A 20,051-nucleotide genomic window follows, 5' to 3' on the forward strand; every position below is an offset into this window, starting at 1 on the left:
ACGCGGGTGTGTCCCCCATGTAGGGGAGCCCCATGTGCAAGGTGTGCGCCCCATAAGGAGAGCCGCACCATGTGGCTGGCAGGGCTGGCCCCACAGGAGTGGTGCCGTACACACAGAGAACTGACGCAGCAAGATGATGCAAAAAAATAAGACACAGATTCCCAGTGCCACTAACGAGAATACAAGCAGACACAGAAGAATACATAGCAAATGGACACAGAGGGCAGACAACTGGGGGGTGGGGCGGAGGAGAGAGTAATAAATAAATAAATCTTTAAAAAAATAAAGTTTCTTGGCAGACAAATAAGATCTTCAAGATCAGGTTCACTTTTCCACCTATGTCTCCCCCACCCATAATCAGAAGTAACCCAGGGGGAAGCAGTCTTGGCCCAATGGATAGGACATCTGCCTACCACATGGCAGGTCTGCGGTTCAAACCCTGGGCTTCCTTGACCCGTGTGGAGCTGGCCCACGTGCAGTGCTGATGCGTGCAAGGAGTGCTGTGCCATGCAGGGGTGTCCCATGCATAAGGAGTGTGCCCTGTAAAGAGAGCTGCCCCGCGAAAAAAGTGCAGCCTGCCCAGGAGTGGGGCCTCACACACGGAGAGCTGATGCAACAAGATGATGCAACAAAAAGAGACACACATTCCTGGTGCTGCTGGCAAGAATATAAGCAGACACAGAAGAACACACAGCGAATGGACACAGAGAGCAGACACCTGGGGGGAGGGGAAGAAGAGGAGAGAAGTCTAGGCATTTTTATCAATATTGACTTATTTGGAGAAGCAACATATTTCTAAAGGAAAATAACTCAGAGGATCTTTTCAGACTAGATGAATGAGTTAAACTTCTGCTATTGTAATTTAGGAAGTCACTGCTTATGCAAGCCTTGATGGGAGAAAAGACAGACTTCTGGAGGGAGGAAGTGACATAGGGAAATGGAGAAAGTAGAAGTGTAGGTTAGAGGAAGATTGTTTATTATGAGAACTAATCAATACATTCTTTTAAAGCTAATGTCTTCGTGGACTACTTTTACTAACATCTGGCTAGCAAATTCAAGAATTTGATCTTCTATTAATCTAAATAACAATTACATGAAGTTATTTCTTTGATAATCATTTTATCTTCTAGCCTGCATTGTAAATAAAGCATTGTAATTATCACAAATCTCTTGTGTTTTTCCTTGCTGAGTGCTCGTTTTTCCTCGTTGCCCTTTTTTTTTTCTTTTTTCTTTTTCATTAGGAAGCACAGGGAACCAAACCCAGGACCTCCCATGTGGGAGAGGGGGCACCTAACTGCTTGAGCCACATCCGCTGCTCCCTGTTTGTTTTTGCTCATTTTCTGCTCGTTGGTTTTTTTTTTTTTGCTTGTTGTTTTTTGTTTTTGTTTTACTCCTTGTCTGTTTATTGTTGTTTTTTGCTCATTGTCCAACTGTCACCTCACTGTCTGTTTTTCTTTAGAAGGTACTGGGAACCGAACCTGGGACCTCCCAGGTGGGAGGCAGACGCGCAACTGCTTGAGCCACATCTGCTCTGGAAAAGCACTTTTAAATAAGCTGCATAGTTCCTTTAAATGTAAATTTTAGCTTTTTCACTTTAACCTTCTACTAGAGATGGAAAAAAGTGAGAGTTGACAGTTTTGGTTTTTGGTTTTATCCCCTTTTATTTCCCAGGCTTACATAAAATCTTTTTATTTTTATTGTTATTCCACCCTCCCCGAGATGGCTCCCTCGCATGTTTGCTTGTTGTCTTCTCTCTGTGTCTGCTTATTGTCTTCTTGTTGTCCATTCCTCTTCTTCAGGAGGCTCTGAGAACTTAACCTGGGAAACTCCCATGTGGGAGGCGGGAGCCCAACTGCTTGAGCCACAGCTGCTCCCTGCTGGTTGCATCTGCTCATTGCATCTGTTTGTCTTCTTTGGGAGGCACCAGGAACTGAACTCAGGACCTCTCATGTTGGAGGCAAGCTCCCAATTGCTTGATCTATATCTGCTCCCCCTTATGTAAAATCTTAACAAGAGAACCATGAAACACAAAGGATTTAATAATTTTAGTCTTATGTCTTTTTTTTTTTTCTTGGTTAGTCTAGCGAAAGTCTTTTCAATTTTGTTGATCTTTGCAAAGAACCAGTGTTTGGTTTTGTTTATTTATTTTTCTATTGTTTTTCTTTCCTTTGCTTCATTTATTTCCACTTAATCTTTATTATTTCATTCTTTCTCTTTGCTTTAGGTTTAGTTTGCTTTTTTCTCCATAGTTTATTAAGGTAGAAGGTTAGGTGATCAATTTTATTTATTTATTTATTTTTTTACTTTTTTTAATATCAGTGTTTACAGCTATAAATATCCTTCTATATACTGGTTTCACTGCATCCTGTAAGTTTTAAGAGAGAATCAAGTTGGAGAAATAAATTTGAGAGAAGTCTCAAGTACTAAATCTTTATTTATGTATGTTTTATTTCCAACATATTTGTGCATTTTCCAAATTTCCTTCTGTTACTGATTTCTAATCCCATTGTATTGTGATTGGAGAACATGCTTGGAATGACTTATCAAGACTTATCTTATGACTTAACGTATAGTCTGTTCTGGAGAATGTTCCATGTGTACCTGAGAAGAATGTGTATTCTACCATTGGTGGGTAGAGTTTTCTGTAGATGTCTGTTAGGTCTATTTCATTTATAGTGGTGTTCAAGTCTTCACTTCCCTTGTTGAACTTCTGTCTAGTTGTTCTATCCATTATTGAGAGTGAGATTGAAGTCTCCAACTAATATTGTTGAAATATCCATTTTTCCCTTCAATTTTGTCAGTTTTTGCTTCATATACTTTGGTGTTCTATTGTCAGGTATGTATATCTTTATAATTGTATTTCTTGATGTACTTACCCTTTTATTATTATAAATTCTTCTGTCCCTAGTAACAATTTTTGTCTTACAGTCTGTTTTATCTGTTATTATTATAACCACTTCAACTCTCTCAGTTACTACTTACAAAGTTTTTTTTTTCATTTTTTACTTTCATCTTATTTGTGACTTGGGATCAAAAGTGTATCTCTTGTAGATAGCATATGGTTTGATCATGTTTTTTAAATCCATTCTGCCAATCTCTGCCTTTTAATTGGAGAGTATAATTCATTTACATTTAACCTAATTACTGATAAGGTTCAGGAATCATGTCATGCCATTTTGCCACTTGTTTTCTATGTCTTTTTTCTTTCGTTATTCCTCCATTGCTTCCTTGTTTTGTGTTAAGTATTTTCTAGAGTACTATTTTAATTCCCTTGTCCTTCCTTTTGCTATTTTTCAGTGATGTTCTTAGTGGTTGCCCTGGGAATTAAAATTAATTCTATCTTAATTTATGACAGTCTAGTTCAGATTAATGCCAACTTAATTTCAATTATATGTAAGAACTGTTCCTTTATAGATGACTTTATCCCTCCTCTTTTATGCTGTTAGTCATTCAAATTACATCTTTATACATTGTTTGCCCCTCAACACAGATGTATATGTATTGCTTTATGCAGTTGTCTTTTCAATCTGATAGGAGAAAAAAGATACAAACAAAATTTGTGTTTTCTTTTATATTTACATCTGTAGTTACCTTTACTGGCACTCTTTATTTCTTCATCTGGATTCAAGTTACTGTCTAGTGTTCCTTTATTATAGGGCAGGTCTATTGGCAATAAATTCTGTTTTTGTTTATTTGGGAATGTCTTAATTTCTCTTTTTTTTTTTTTTTTTAAGATTTATTTATTTTATTTCCCTCCCCTTCCCTCCCACCCCAGTTGTCTGTTCTCTGTGTCTATTTGCTGCATTTTCTTCTTTGTCCACTTCTGTTGTTGTCAGTGGCATGGGAATCTGTGTTTCTTTTTTTTTTGTTGCGTCATCTTGTTGTGTCAGCTCTCCATGTGTGCGGCGCCATTCCTGGGCAGGCTGAACTTTCTTTCACGCTGGGTGGCTCTCTTTACAGGGCGCACTCCTTGTGTGTGGGGCTCCCTATGCGGGTACACCCCTGCGTGGCACGGCACTCCTTGCGCGCATCAGCACTGCGCGTGGGCCAGCTCCACACGGGTCAAGGAGGCCCGGGGTTTGAACCGCGGACCTCCCATGTGGTAGACGGATGCCCTAACCACTGGGCCAAGTCTGCTTCCCTCTCCTTCATTTTTGAGGGATAATTTTGATGGAAATAGAAATTCTTAATTAGCACTTTTTCTTTCAGTACTTAGAATATGTCATCTCCCTTCCTCTGGCCTCTGTGGGTTCTGATGAGATAGGAGCACTTAATCATAGTAAGGATCCCTTCTATGTGATGAATCATTTCTCTTTTGTTGCAGTCAAGAGTATCTCTTCGTCTTTCTATAGTTTTATTGTTATGTATCTTGGTGTAGATCTCTCTATGTTTCTTCTGCTTGGAATTCATCAAGCTTTTCGTGTGTATGGACTAATGTTTTTCATCAAAATAGGGACATTTCCAGGCATTATTTCTTCAGACTGTCTGTCTTTTTTTCTGTGTCCTATCTTCTTGGGACTTCCATTATGCATATGTTCATACTTTTCATAGTGTCTCATACGTCTTTGAGGCTCTGTTTTTGTTTTTTCATTCTTTTTCCTTTCTGTTTCTCAGACTGGATAATATCACTTGACCTATCTTTAAATTCACTCATCCTTTTCCCAACTCATATCTGCTGTTGAGTCCCTTTTAAGTGTTCATTTTAGTTATTGTACTTTCCAATTCCAGAATTTCTATTGGTTCCTTCTTTACATATAATTTCTACCTCTTTATTTATATTCTACTTTAGGTGAGACCTTTTTCTCATACTTTCCTTTAGTTCTTCAGGCATGGTATCCTTTAATTCTTTGACTGTATTTTAAATAGCTCTTTTAAATTCATTGTTTAGTAAGCCCATTTTTTAACTGCCATTTTTTTACTGTATATGGGCCAGACTTTGTTTCTTTATATGTCTCATAATTTTTGGTTGAGAACTGGACATTTTTAGCAATATAATGTGGCAGCTCTGGACATCAGATTCTTCTTCCTTTCCAGGGTGTGTTGTTGTTGCTGCTATTATTAGGTGATGTTTCTGAACTAATTCTATAATGTCTGTATTCGTTGCGTGTGGCCACTGAGGTCTCTGCTCAATTAGCTTAGCGGCCAGCCAATGATAAAGCAGTTGTTTCCTTAAATGCCTAGAACCACTAATTGCTGAAGGGCTCTGTGTGCAAGTGGGACACAACTTCAACACTCAAGCAGGCAGTTTACCACTCCTCATTAATCTTCACTTCTTGCTAGTGCAGAGCTTCAGGGTTAGCCAGAAGTGAGAACTTAGAGCCTTCTCAGGTCTTCTCTGGATATGTGCACAGCCTTCCTTATTCAGGTGGCCTTCTAAATTGGAATATGTTGAAGCTTTGTAGAACCTTCTATGCACATCTCATTCCCCAGCTTTTTAAAAAAGCTTTTTGATTAGCTTATTGGTTGCCTCAATTGTTAACTACCTTAGGCAGCTGCACTGTTAAGCAATTGCCTCTGATTGTTTTCAAGGCTACTGTAGAGTGGATGGTGCATTGAGAATAAGACAAGTTAAAATGCTACAAAGCTCACTGTTCTTACCAAAATTCAGCCATTTTTCATGAAAATATGTCCTGATTGCTGCATTCTTTGGTTAATTTCTAGAGGTCTGAAAAAGTTAATTCTGATAGTTTTTGCTAGCATTCTTTTTGCTTTTTTAGATGAGATTTTCAGAAGTCCTTACGCTACAATTTTCAATACTAGAAATGAAAAAAGATGCTTCTGATGTAGATTAACTCTTTCTTTAGTATTATTTCTTTCTGTCCCCTAGCCAACCGAACTCTTTTCTAGAAGGAGACCCTCTGTCATCAGTTTGATTTATATTCTATCAAACTGATTCTTGTTGATTTCATTAATAATGTATGCATGTATGTGTTTACAGTATGTAGTGTAGTGTGGGGTTTCTAAACATAAATAGGTTAATAGTGGGGGTGTTTTGATTTGCAGCTTGCTTTTATTTCCCCCTTTCTTTAGCATGTCTTGAAGCTCTTTCTCCTATGTTACATATAGATATATCGACCAGGTTCTTTGTTAACTGTTGTATGGTATTCCATGGTATATATGTAACATAGGGTCCTTAACTATTCCATAACAGATAGGCTTTTATTTAGTTGTAATAGCCAAAAGAACTAGAAATAATGCAGTAGCTAATCTTTGTATGCCTTTTAAAAAAAACATTTTGGGAAGTGGATTTGGCTCAAGCAGTTGGGTGCCTACGGGAAGTCCCAAGTTCAGTTCCCAGTGCCTACTAAAAAAGGTGAACAAGACAGTGAGCTGATGCACAGTCTGGCATGGTGAGCTGATGCAATGAGGTGATACAATGAAGAGACACAACGAGGAAACACAATGAGAGACACAACAAGTGGGGAGCAGAGGTGCCTCAAATGATTGGGTGCCTCCTTCCCACATTGGAGGTCCTGAGTTTCATTCCTGGTGCCTCCTAAAAAGATGAGCACACAACAAACAAACTCAGCAGACAGCAAGCACAGACAATGAGGTGTGTGTGTGGGGGGTGGGAATAAATAAAATCTTATAAAAAATTTTTGTTTAATAGTTTCCATTTTAACTATTTTCAAATGTACAATTAGGTGACATTAATTACATTGAAAATATTCTGCTACTATCACCAACATCAGTTATCCCAACATTTTCATCACCTCAAACAGAAACTCTGTACCCATTAAAAAATAACTCTCCTTTTCCACCCACCTCCACACTTTACTCCCTAGCTCCTGGTAACCGGTAATCTTATTTGCCTCTAAGAATTTACTTATTCTAGGTATTTCATATAAGGGACATCATACAATATTTGCCTTTTGGTGTCTGACTTATTTCAGAAAACATGGGTCAAGGTTCATCCATGTAGTAGCATGTATCAATCCTTTATTTTTTAAGGCTGCCTAATGTATGTACATACCACATTCTGTTTATCCATTCATCTATTGATGGACACTTGGGTTGCTTCTACCTTTCAGCTATTATGAATCCTACTGCTATGAACATTGGTGTGCAAATATATGTTAGAGTCCCTGCTTTCATTCTTTTGGGTATATGCCAAAAAGTAGGATTACCAGGTCATAGAAGTAGTTCTATATGCAACATTCTGATGAGTTGTCATACTGATTTTGACAGTGGCTGCTTCATTTTATGATGCCACCAACAATGTATAAAGATTCCAATTTTTTCACATCCTTGCCAACATTTATTTCCTTTTGTTTTTGTTTTTTTTAGTAGCCATTCTAGTGGGTATGAAGTATTTCATTGTGGTTTTGATTTGCATTTCTCTGATGACCAATAATGTTGAGCATCTTTTCATGTGCTTATTGGCCATTTATATATCTTTTTTGGAAAAATGTCTATTCAAGTCCTTTGCCCATTTTTCAGTTGGCTTATATGTCCTTTTGTTGTTGAATTGTAACATGTATATGCTCCTTTACTTTATGTGTGACTTTTTCTCTAGAATGGTTATGCAGAGGAAGAACTGTTTGATTGAAGAGTAAGGGCATTAAAAACTTTTAAGGGAAAACGGACTTTGGCCCAGTGGTTAGGGCGTCCGTCTACCATATGGGAGGTCCGCGGTTCAAACCCCGGGCCTCCTTGACCCGTGTGGAGCTGGCCATGTGCAGTGCTGATGCGCGCAAGGAGTGCCGTGCCACGCAAGGGTGTCCGCCGCGTGGGGGAGCCCCCACGCGCAAGGAGTGCGCCCGTGAGGAAAGCCGCCCAGCGTGAAAAGAAAGTGCAGCCTGCCCAGGAATGGCGCCACCCACACTTCCTGTGCCGCTGACGACAACAGAAGCGGACAAAGAAACAAAAGCAGACAAAGAAACAAGATGCAGCAAATAGACACCAAGAACAGACAACCAGGGGAGAGGGGGAAATTAAATAAATAAATAAATCTTTAAAAAAAAAAAAAAAAAAAAAAAAACTTTTAAGGTGGAAGCGGATGTGGTCCAGTGTTTAGGGCCTCCGTCTATCACATGGGAGGTCCACAGTTCAAACCCCAGGCCTCCTTGACCTGTATGGAGCTGGCCCATGAGCAGTGCTGATGCGCCCAAGGAGTGCCGTGCCACGCAGGGGTGTCCCCTGCGTAGGGGAACCCACGCGCAAGAAGCGTGCCCCATAAGGAGAGCCGCCCAACGTGAAAGAAAGTGCAGCCTGCCTAAGAATGGCGCCGCCCACACAGAGAGCTGACACAACAAGATGACGCAACAAAAAGAAACACAGATTCCCGTGCCGCTGACAACAACAGAAGCAGACAAAGAAGACGACGCAGAAAATAGACACAGAGAACAGACAACCAGGAGGGGCGAGGGGGGGGGGGAATCAATCACTCAATAAATAAATCTTTCCCAAAAAAAACCTTTTAAGGATATTTTAAAATTGTCTTCCAAGAGGCCTAAACCAGTGTATACTCCCAGGAACAGAATATGAGAGTGCCTCTTTTATCATGCCATTAACAATGCTGGATATTATTAATCTTATGAATTTTTTACAACCTCAGCAAAATTATTCCCTTCAATTTTTAAAATTTGCATTTATATTGCATTTTAAAGGACAGTATCATTGTTACCCAGTAAATAATACTTCTTAATTATTATATTTTTTTTCTTTAGGGAATGGCATTTACGTTACAGGAACGACAAATGCTTGGCCTTCAAGGACTTCTACCTCCCAAAATAGAAACACAAGATATTCAAGCCCTGAGATTCCATAGAAACTTGAAAAAGATGAATGACCCTTTGGAAAAGTAAGGGTTGACTAGATGTTTAGTCTTTTATTGATCTTCTGATAAAAACAAAACAAAACTGGGAGTGTTATGGTTATTGTGGATTGAGAAGTATATAATCTTACTATAAAGTTTTTGGTCTTGTCGGTTAACTTATTTTTATGAAGTTTGTATTTCTTCACTTTAGTGAATACTTCTCTTTTATTCACTATTGTAAAATGCAGCAGGGATCAGTTTTTTATGCTTAAAATCTCTGTATAGGGTCAGCAGAAGTGAAGAGGCTGACCTTGAACAAAAGCAAAGAGCAGAGGCAGATGGGCAGAGGTTATGGAAACATCATGCCTGATGACCTTGATTTTCTTTACGAAGTAGAATGTGATGATTGTACCTAAAATTTGGAAGGGCTGAGGTTGAACAGAATTGTTGAGAAAGAGAAATGCTTGGGATAGACATTTAACCGTGAAATGAAGCTGAACAAGGACCAGGTAAAGGGATAAGGATAGGTCCTGAAGGCCTAGTGATGTGATCTAGTTTGTATTGATGCCATTCTGCACAGCAGTGTTATTTTTCCACAGAAAAGGTGAAATAGATCATTGACTCAGGTTTGGGACTTGGCTGGCAAAGGTGTTTATACTAATTCATTCAGGGCTGTTATGTGCTAGGCATCGTTCTAAGGTTTGGAACTATGAAACTGAAACTAATGGACCCAGAGCCTTTACCTTCAGGAGTACACTGTCTGATGGAAAAGAAGACACTGCAGTGTCATGTAGTGATAAGATATGTAGGGGTTCCTAAAAGATAATGGTAAGGAGAGATTTGTTCAGAGCAAGAGATCTGGATCCTGGGATCCAGAGTAGGGAAAGATAAGGAGTCAGGGTGGAGCTAACAGACTGGAAGAAAATGAAGTGATTACGGAGCCAGACATCTCAAAGAATTAGGAAGTGAGGGCATTGCATACCTAGCCAGAATGGTAGAGAATTGTGATCAGAGAGTGGAATAACGGCATTCAAGATTTCTAAGCCATTTCTAAGCCAGCAATGCTAGGTTGAGGCAACAAGATCTATATGAGGCAACAAGATCTATATGAGACACTGAGCAGAACGACACAGGGAAATGAAGGGGAAAGGATAACGTTAAGGAGGCCCAAGAATTGCACTTTCCCTCCAGTATATGCCTGATAGGTTACCTCTGCTTTCCTTAATGTTTCTGTTGTCTCCTTCACAAAGCCAACCATTCCGTTCTAATAGTTTTCTTTCTTAGACCAAGGAGAAATCTGCTTCCCTTTAATTTTTTACCTATTGGAACTGTTTCTGCCCTTGGTAGATAGAAAATAGGATTCCCCTCCACTAAATGAAATCACTTCTCATTTATTTACCATGTACTTGCACAGCAGTTGTATATGCCTGGTACTTTGCTAGTTCCAGAAATTCAGAAGTGTATAAGGTGATAGACCCTTACTCGTGGTATCATCTAGGCCAGGGGAAAGATAGAATGTCAAGAAGTAGAGTGAAAATTACAAAAGGAGTTAGATATTATGGGACCAGAAAACAGGTCTGGTGAGGGAGGCAGGCTGGCAGGCAGAAAAGAGCCCCCTGGCAACATGCCACGTGAGCTGCATGCCTGGTAGAATTAGGAGGGCCTGCCAGCTCCAAGATGAGAGTTGTGGTGCATTTGAGGAACTGAGATAAGGTTAGTTTGGAGGAGAGTAGGCAGAAGTCTTTTTTTTTTTTTTTTTTTGGTACTATTTTAGGAAATTAGACCTTATTTTACTGATATTTGGGTGCCATTTAAGGAGAACAGAAAGGATCAGAATTAAGTTTTTAATAGAAAAATTGATTGGTACAAGGGAGTAAAACTGTGTATAAGAGAGTAGTTAGATTTAAGGTGATTATGTAAATACATATTCCTGTCTATAGGAAACGTACTTGGAAGTATTATGTATTCAAGGAGTATGATGTGTGCAGCCCATTCTCAAATTTTCAGGAGGGACGAAAGGGCAGAGGTGACAAAATGTTAGAATTCATGGATCTGGGTTTCTGGTGGAGGAGGTACAATAGAGTTCTCTGTATAGGGTCAGTATTATTTTTGCAATTGTCCTGTAAGTTTGAAATTATTTAAAAATAAAAAGTTTTAAAAAGAGAAAGAGACTAAAGAGACAATAATAATTAAATGCAATATGTAATCCTGAACTTGACCTAATAATAGAGGAGAAAATACCCGAAGACATTTTTAAATGTTAGAATATAGGCTGTATGCTTATATCAATGTTAAATTTTTTTAACATGATAGCTACTTAATGTGGTTACGTAAGTGAATATCCTTGTTCTTTGGACATATATGTGGAAGAATTTAAGTGTTCAAGGAGCATGATGTATGTCACCTACTTTCAGATGTTTAGAAGATACAAACACATAGGTAGACAGGCAAGTAGGTAGATGGAATGACGTAACAAATGTGGCAAAATGTTAAAAATTGGTAAATCTTGGTTTTTTATGTAGTGTTTGTTATTTTTGCAATTGTCCTGTGAGGTTGAAGTTATTTTTTTTTAAATGTTAAATGAAAAGAAAAAGACTGGTTAGAAGACTCTTCAGTGCAAGTGAGAATTGATAGTAACTTGAACTGGATGAGGATGGAAAGGAATGTTAGAAAGCTGTTGAGGAGGTGGAATCTGTAAGGGCTTGGTGATTAATTAGATTGAGGTAGGGAGGGTGGGAAAGGAAGAAATCAAGAATGAACTCTAGGGGAGCAGATGTGGCTCAAGCGGTTGAGTGCCTGCCTCTCATATGGGAGGTCCTGGGTTTGTTTCCCAGTGCCACCTGAAAAAACAAAAACAAACACAAGCAAAACAAACGAAGAAACAACTCAGGGAAGCCAGTGTGGCTCAGTGGCTGAGCGTCGGCTTCCCACGTAAGAGGTCCCGGGTTATCCCCAGTATCTCAAAAAAAAAAAAAATGGACTCTGGGTTTCCCATTTGGTCAAATGATGAAAGGAAGATAGACAAATTTAGGGAAGGGATGATGATTTTTCTTCTAGACATATTTCATTCAAGGTAGTAACTGATTTTTCAGGTCAATATTTTCCAGTTCTTTACATTTTACTTTTAGAAAATAGTTCTTGATTTATCTACATCAGTTGACCATTCCATCTTTTGTGCTACTTCTGTGCTCTATATAGACCTCATAATGCCTATATCTCTACTGGATTATAAATTCCATGAGGGCAGGGGTCACATCCCTGGAGTTCAGAAGAGTGCCTGGTACATAGTTAATGTTTAGTAAGCATTTGAATGAATGCCACTTTTTGCTGCTTCCTTATTTACAGGTCAGTCTCCTACTACAATTTTAATTCCTTAAGGCGGGGGGAGGGAGGGAGTCTTATTTGTCTTTGCATTTCTAGTTCCTTGCTTAAATCCTAGGTGATAGTAAGGGCTTAAGATAATAAATGTTAAATTAATAAATGTTAGCTGTTATTTCTCTTATGTTCTTCATCATAATAATCATCATTAGCTACCATTTAAGTACATTTTCATTTTTGTTTATTTTTTAGTCCTGGGTTAAATAATGATTATTTAGCATTTTGTTTTCCTTTGGGGTGGGGACTCTATTTTTAGAACTTTAACTTTCAAAAGCCAAAACTTAGTAATGCAGGCTGACTTTGACATTCTGTGCTTACTTTCAGATATATCTATATAATGGGAATTCAGGAAAGGAACGAGAAGTTGTTTTATAGGATACTGCAAGATGATATCGAAAATCTAATGCCAATTGTGTATACACCAACAGTTGGTGTTGCCTGCAGCCAGTATGGACACATCTTTAGAAGACCTAAGTAAGGCTTATTTTTAAAAATGTATTTGCAAATGATTATCACATGGGGGATCACTCCATGATACCTATTGTATTTCCATTTTCTGTCTTACACTGACTATATTTCTCACCTCATAAAAGCTTAGTTTGGATAGAAGGGGATAATAAAATGCATCACGTTCATTTTAGTAGCAGTAGCATCATTCATTTCTGTTCTTTAAATTATTGTGGTTGAAAGGTAGTTTCAATTCTGGTGCCAGAATCTCCAGAATTATCATTATCAAGTTGTTAGCAATCTGCCAAATTAAGGAATTTGTTCTTTCATTTTTCTTGTCAGCTTTGTTACATGTTCTTCTCCTTTTTTATGAACTTTAGTGAATTTTAATTTCAAATAGTTCTAGCACCTCCAGATATTTTAAGTGGAAAAAGTGTTGGAATGAATCATTGAATTCCTTGAATGAGTCACTTAACTCCTCTGAAACTGTTTTCACATCTGTAAAATAGGGCTAGCAGTGTCTATCAGAGCTGTTGAGACCATCAGATGAGGATACTGATGTGGTGGTTTTTGTAAAATTATTATTCTATAAATGCCATTTCTGTACCATTTGCATGATCTTGTGTTGTTCCTCTAGCCTACTATCGTTTTCTTCAATCTTTCTCCTATCTTTCCTATGCCCAGGTGACATAATAATGTAGAAATCCAAACAAGGTGTGATAGCAGTTACCTTCTATCTCCCCTCGTCTACTCTAGTGACTCTCAAACTTTAATGTGCATAAGAAACACCTGTGGGACTTATTAAACATGCAGATCCCTGCCAACTCCCCTCTCCTTCCCATCCCCAAGATGCTAATAAAGTAGAGAAAGATCAGGGGGTCTGGATTTCAATGAGCAGCCTCAGGTAGTCCCTAGAAAAGCTGTTCGTTCTGTCCTACACACTGCCATCAGCTAATGTTTCTAAAACATTTTTATGAGGTAACTAAAGTTCAGCTCCTTTAAAGTTTTCTTTGTACTAAGAATAGTGATTCTCAGCCTGGATTAAAGAAGGGAGGGAACTTTTAAAAAATACTGGTGACTGGGCCCCGCCCTCAGAGATGCGGATTCAGTTACTGTGGAGCTGGGCCCAGATGTTGGTGTTTTCATACAAGCTCCTTGGGTAATTCTTAGGTGCTCCGGAGGCCGAGAACTGACACGATGCTGGCAGCAGCATCTCGTTAGTCGTCCAGGGCAAGCCCTAAGAGCTGGAGCGTGGGAGTTGGCCACGTATCTGCTGGACGTCAGGGCTCCACCGCATAGGAGCAGTCCAAAGGCTTTAAGTCTCTGGACATGCTTAACAAGTAAATTGCACATTATAGGTTCAAATACAAGAAGTAGAAGAATCATGATTAGGGAGTTTATAAATGTTTATAATTATCTTATATTGGGGAAATAGCTTTTCATATATTCCCAAATAGAGCCTGCCAAGGGGGCATTGATTTCACGTGGCCAAGTGGCTTGTCTATGGTATCCAGTGGGGGCAGTAAATCTTGGTTGGTTGTTTGATCTGAACTCCAGCCGATTAAATCAGAATCTCTGGGGATGGGACCCTGTGCAACTGGCATGTTTAAAGAGATTACTAGGTGATTCTAATATGCAGCCATGGTTGAGAAACTGCTAAACTAAATTGATAATTTACACCAGGATAGTGGTGCCAAAGTCAAGACACCAATGAGAAAGTTGATAAAGCATCGGTTTGAGGACACTGGGGACCTGTCGGCCCTCATCTCTGCCTGACCTATTTTCTCAAACCCATGTTTCCATTTTGTGTGTGTGTATTTTAGCATGTTTTAATTATGTGTTTTAAATTTTTTTTCACTTTTTCCTAACTTTTCAAGTGTGTCATCTTTTATGTGAAGTTACTGTAATTTTCATACCTCCCTTGCTCCTCCTTCAAATTTCAAAGTTCCAGTTTCAGTAAGTTTTAGCAGTAGTTTTCCTTATTAGCTTTATTATGTTCTCCTATACTGATAATTTATCCTCATTGTTTTTTATTGGAGGTGTATTGAGTTTATTTGAACAGGAGATATGGATACATTCTTCTTATGTAAAATGGTCACTCATTAAACAATAACCTTTCTTGCAGCTACTATATGAGCAATGTAATTACAGGTTGAAAAGTTGAAAATGTTTTGAAAATAAACCAGTATGACAGTTAAATCTGCTTAGAAATTATGCTGTTTTGATGTTTTATTAAAATAACTAGATATTCCAATTACAAACAAAAATTTAGAAGCAAACAAAAGACTGTTGTGAAATGCAAAGGTGTTTTTGTTCTGTTGCAGGGGATTGTTTATTTCAATCTCAGACAGAGGCCATATTAGATCAATTGTGGATAACTGGCCAGAAAATGATGTTAAGGTACTATTAGCACAACCCTTCTTTTCACAGTGTGTTCTTTTTCTTTGTAAGTTACTTCTGAATTTCAAGAAGAGTTTTTCATTGTTGCTCTGATTTATTTTATATTTGCATACATGCAAAGTTAGTAATATGAATCTTAGGTATCATAACAGTAATGTTATAAAATGGGTTACTGGTATAGAGTTTGACTCTGAGAAGGAAATTGGAGCTATACAAGGTGAGCCCGCTCACTCTCCGTATCACTGGTCTCCCCTGCCTTTTCTGTATTTGTGTCAACAAATATTTTTCTAGGTAGAGAAGATACAATAAAATGCCATAAAAAGTTTATTCTGGTGGGTGGGGAAAGGATTGATGATGCATTTTTTCTTCTAAATCTTAGATTTAGATTCTTGCCAACCGTAAACCTTGACCAATCTGACAACATTTCGTAAAATAAAATAACTTTTATTTTAAGTCTTTCGGTAGCCTTTTGTGTTTATTACAGGCAGTGATCTTACTTGCTTTTATTACATGTGTTTTCCTTACCAAAATCAATGATGAATAATTTAGTTCTAATCTAGAAAAATATCAGGTCAGATAATTGAAACTCACAGTATCATCCTAAAACTTCATAGGTAGGTATATGTTTTTTATTCTAGATCTTTTTCTCTTTCATGGCTGCTAAGGTTTTTCTTGTTAGGCATAGGCTATATGTGTCGGAATAGGGTGGTACTTATTTCTAAACTCTTACTTTTCCCTTATGCTCATCTCTTTGCCAGAAATTCGTTCACCTCTCCCATATTAAATATTTCTGAAGATATTTAAGTTGGTCCTCCAGTCAGAAGTGTTCTTTTCCTAAATCAGAGTCAGAGGGAGATCTCTTTTGGATGTCTCTTAATAGGCAAAAGTTCAAGAATTTTAAGTATGGTTGTTTGCTTTACTTTGGAAGTTAGGCAAGAAACTTGTATTTTTAAAAGAGTAAAAATGTATGAAGAGAATCAGCCTTTTTAAAAATAATTTTCTTTTGGTCCTCTTTTTGGACAACATTTAATTTGTATTTTTTTGTAATTAAGGCTGTTGTGGTGACTGACGGAGAGAGAATTCTGGGCCTTGGAGATCTGGGTGTCTATGGAATGGGAATTCCAGTAGGAAAACTTTGTTTGTATACAGCTTGTGCAGGAATACGGCCTGATAAATGCCTGCCAGTGTGTATTGATGTGGGAACTGATAATCCAGTGAGTAAAATTATTTTCTCCCTTTGACCCTCTTCCCATATTAAAATTTTTTTATTATATTCCTATTTTGAAGATGATAATATAAGAAGGAGAAATTTTGTGATTAGGTGTTAGTCTTTTTCTTAAACTCCACTTTTAATTTTGTATAAATAATAGTAAGTTAAGCCTAGTCAAACACTACTCCCACCCTTTGCTGAAGAAGAAGAATAAGGTTAAAATACTAGTAATATTTTTATTTTGAAATTTTTGTTTTATATAATATGTTGAACTGGTTATATAATAAAATGATTTTATTTTCTAGGTACTCTTAAAGGATCCATTTTACATGGGCTTGTATCAGAAAAGAGATCGCTCACAACGTTATGATGATCTGATCGATGAGTTTATGAAAGCTATTACTGACAGGTATTTTTTTTTTAAGATTAAGCATAGGAAAGCATCTTAAAAAAAAAAAAGCAAAACAAAACCAGTTTTGTTTTCCTTTATATCCTATGAAGATAAGCTGAGGGAAATTAAAGTTTTGAGATCTTTAGCTCTATCTTGCCTGCCTGCCCTGTGGGCTCTTCTTAATTATTAGAGATCTCGAAGGGCATCTGCAGTCACTTGCTCCTATCATGCCCTCTTCACCCAGTCGTCCTTTCAGCCCTTGGCACTCAGGCTCACTTCTGTCATTCCATGGGAACTCTAGTGGAGCTCGCATAGTTTAAATTCACGTTTTTGTCCTTATCCCTCTCTACCTCTGTAACATATATAAAGGTTTTCCACTCCCACATCTTTAACTCTTGTCTTCCCCTGACTTTCCTAATTTGGTGTTTCTCTTACCTTTCTCTTTCTTTTGTCATCTTCACTGGTTTCTTTCTCTTTTATTAAATGTAGATGACTATAGTTCTCTTCTCTTCAAGTCCTCTTCTCTTTGACCTTTAGACACATGACTCCTAAACCCACGAAAACCCACCACTGTCATTCCCACCCTTTTTTTTTTTAAGATTTATTTCTTTATTTTCCCCCCTTCCCTTCCTCCCATCTGCTGTTTTTGCTGTCTGTGTTGTCTTCTCTTCTCATTTTCTCTCCTCTAGGATTCACCAAGATTTGATCCTGGAGACCTCTGGTGCAGAGAGAGGTTCCCTGTCAATTGCACCACCTCAGTTCCTGGTTTCTGCTGTGCTTCGCCTTTGACTCACCCCTTGTCTCTCTTTTGATGTGTCATCTTCTTGCTGTGTGACTCGCTTCGCGGGGTGCTGGCTCACCGCGTGGGCACACACGTGGGCACTTATGTGGGCAATGGCTGACCCCGCAGGCACTTGGGCGAGCACTGGCTTGCCTGTGCAGGCACACTTTCTCTTCTTTTTCACCAGGAGGCCCCAGGGATCGAACCTAGGTCCTCCCATATGGTGGGAGAAAGCTCTATCACTTGAGCCACATCCGCTTCCCCCATCCTTTTCTGAAGACTACATTTCTAACAACCGGAATCTTCCAACTGGATCTTCTGTTGTTATTCACATCTAAAATGAAACTTCTCTTTCTAAATTTGTCTTCTATAATCCCAGCCTCTGTTAGTGGCAGTAATGTTCACCCAAATGTAAACCTTTAATCTGGGTGTTATCTTTGACTCGTCCTCTTTCTCCATCAAACCCCCACGCTGCCAGTCAATCCTCAGGTAATTAGTATTATCATAGGAGTGCCTCAGAAATATACCTCAACTTTTCCATCACCAAAGCCTTACTGTAGAAACTTAACTTTCTTCTGTATCTTTCTAACCGCTTCCTGCAGTTTCTTTTGTCTCCAGCTAATCCCCATCTTACCACCAGATTATCTTTTTAAAATATGCAATTTGTTATGTCATCCTTTTGCTTGAAATCCTAGTGGTTTCCAGTTGCCCTAGGAGCAAGTCCAAACTCCTTACCTTTGTGATATGGCTCTGGCCTATCACTCAAACTACTGGCACATAGAAGATACTCAAAAATTAATTTTTTTGGAGTCAAAGTTAACATCTAAAACTGAACTTTTCATCTTTCTAGAAATTACCATTTCCCTTTCTCCCCCTCACTGCACTACTTTGAACAACAAAATAGTATCTTCTTAGTCATCCAGGTGGCTTAGATTTTTTTTTTACATTGTTAGAAAATTTTAATTAAATAAAGGAAATAGTAACAGTAAATATTAAACATAAAATCCAATTTTCAGGGAGGGGGAAACCCTAGAGAGATGAAAGAATCTTCACTGATAACAACCAGTGCAAATACATACTTTAAAGTTTCTTATTCATCTCGTCAGACGTGTATGCCCACCTCTTGGCCCCAGAAGCTTATAAACACAGCCGCAGACAACTTGCCTGTGCACATATTCAAACATCTCCCTGCACAAGCAAAGAGACACACATGTCCCTATTCCCAGTTTGCCTCACCTTAGGGCCCTGAGAGCTTGAGGAAAAAAGCTTTCTGCCTAGGTTGCTTACCTCTTTAACAGCTTCTCCCTCACTTGCCAGTTGGTCCTCCTCATCAAGTTCTGTTTGTTTATTCTCACGTCTCATGGTGTCCCTTTTGCTTCCAGTAGCTTCTGCTTCAGATCTCATCTTCTTGTCATAGTAGTCTCCCACTTGTTTGTCCTGTATGTGTCCCCTCTACCCACACCAATATGTGCTCACATCACTTGCAGTTTATCCTTCCTAAAGGGATTCTTACATGAATTCTCCTCTGAAGCCCTCAGTGATTCTACATAGGACACAGGGTGGTCTCCATTCCCTAGTTTGGCATCTGAGATTCTCCCTTACCTGGGCCTACCCTACTTTAACCAGCTTATCCTTTATCCTTTAAATTAAACCCTGAAATATATAGCAAGACTGTTGAAAATCCAAGTTTATCAAAATATGCCTTGTTTTTTTTCCCACCTGTTTTCTTTTTGTTCTTTCAAGGGTCCAAAAAAAGCCCCTTCTCCCTTTCATGTCTTCCTTACTATCCCAGCTCACCAAGATGATGGATGTCGTCTTTTTCTGAATGCCAGTGAACTCATAAAGCAGTTATTTTCAACCACTTATTTAATATATTTTTTCTCTGTTGTTGTTGAAGTGGTAATGTAATGAGGATATACATATCAAATATGTACTTTTTAAAGATTTAGATACAGAGTCTTTTCCCTTTTAGGAAGTTAATTGGCACTTATATGTGCTGAGGACTTGGACATAGTTTACAAAAATCGATATTTCGTAGTCCTCTTTATGGTGCTATATTTGTTTTAAGCACCTCAGAAACATTTTTTGAATGATTATTAGATATCTACATTTTGGACCTAGTTGTCCATAGGATCTGAAAATTGTCATATGGCCTTAATTGAACTAACATAATAGATTATTTTTTAGTATTATCATAGGATTATTAAACAGGAAAGCTGTTTAAATAGTGGTATTTTCAACACAACCATTCTGGATTTTACTCTCTTTAGATATGGCCAGAACACACTTATTCAGTTTGAAGACTTTGGAAATCATAATGCCTTCAGGTTCTTGAGAAAATATCGAGAAAAATATTGTATCTTCAATGATGATATTCAAGGTAAAGCAAAAATAAAACTTACAGCTTTCAATTTCTACTTTGAAATGCTTTTAATGTGCCCATTTTTCATTTTTATAAAGCTCTGTTTTTCTTTTAGGGACAGCCTCAGTTGCACTAGCAGGTCTTCTTGCAGTACAAAAAGTTATTAATAAACCAATCTCAGAACACAAAATCTTATTTCTTGGAGCAGGAGAGGTAAATTTTTGTTTTGTTTTTTAGAATTTAAAAACGGCACTCTGTAGAATTGGAAAATGGGGTAGAATGTTGACATTTTATAAAAGACTGTAACAAGTCAGTAATGTTGTT

The 20,051-nt window shown here is 38.1% G+C and overlaps 1 protein-coding gene across 1 annotated transcript in view; it reads left to right on the plus strand.

The window, feature by feature from the left end:
* The window catches only part of ME2 (malic enzyme 2), a 95,205-nt gene that overhangs the window by 40,571 nt on the left and 34,583 nt on the right, over nt 1–20,051 (plus strand). Inside the window, exons 3-9 of the mRNA XM_004461403.4 lie at nt 8,670–8,803; nt 12,461–12,610; nt 14,908–14,983; nt 16,036–16,197; nt 16,499–16,602; nt 19,636–19,745; nt 19,843–19,940. Of these exons, the coding sequence (XP_004461460.2) occupies nt 8,670–8,803; nt 12,461–12,610; nt 14,908–14,983; nt 16,036–16,197; nt 16,499–16,602; nt 19,636–19,745; nt 19,843–19,940 (834 nt within the window). The remainder of the gene's footprint in view (nt 1–8,669; nt 8,804–12,460; nt 12,611–14,907; nt 14,984–16,035; nt 16,198–16,498; nt 16,603–19,635; nt 19,746–19,842; nt 19,941–20,051) is intronic.

The sequence above is a fragment of the Dasypus novemcinctus genome, chromosome 16 (assembly GCF_030445035.2).
Source record: "Dasypus novemcinctus isolate mDasNov1 chromosome 16, mDasNov1.1.hap2, whole genome shotgun sequence".
Lineage (NCBI taxonomy): Eukaryota > Metazoa > Chordata > Mammalia > Cingulata > Dasypodidae > Dasypus > Dasypus novemcinctus.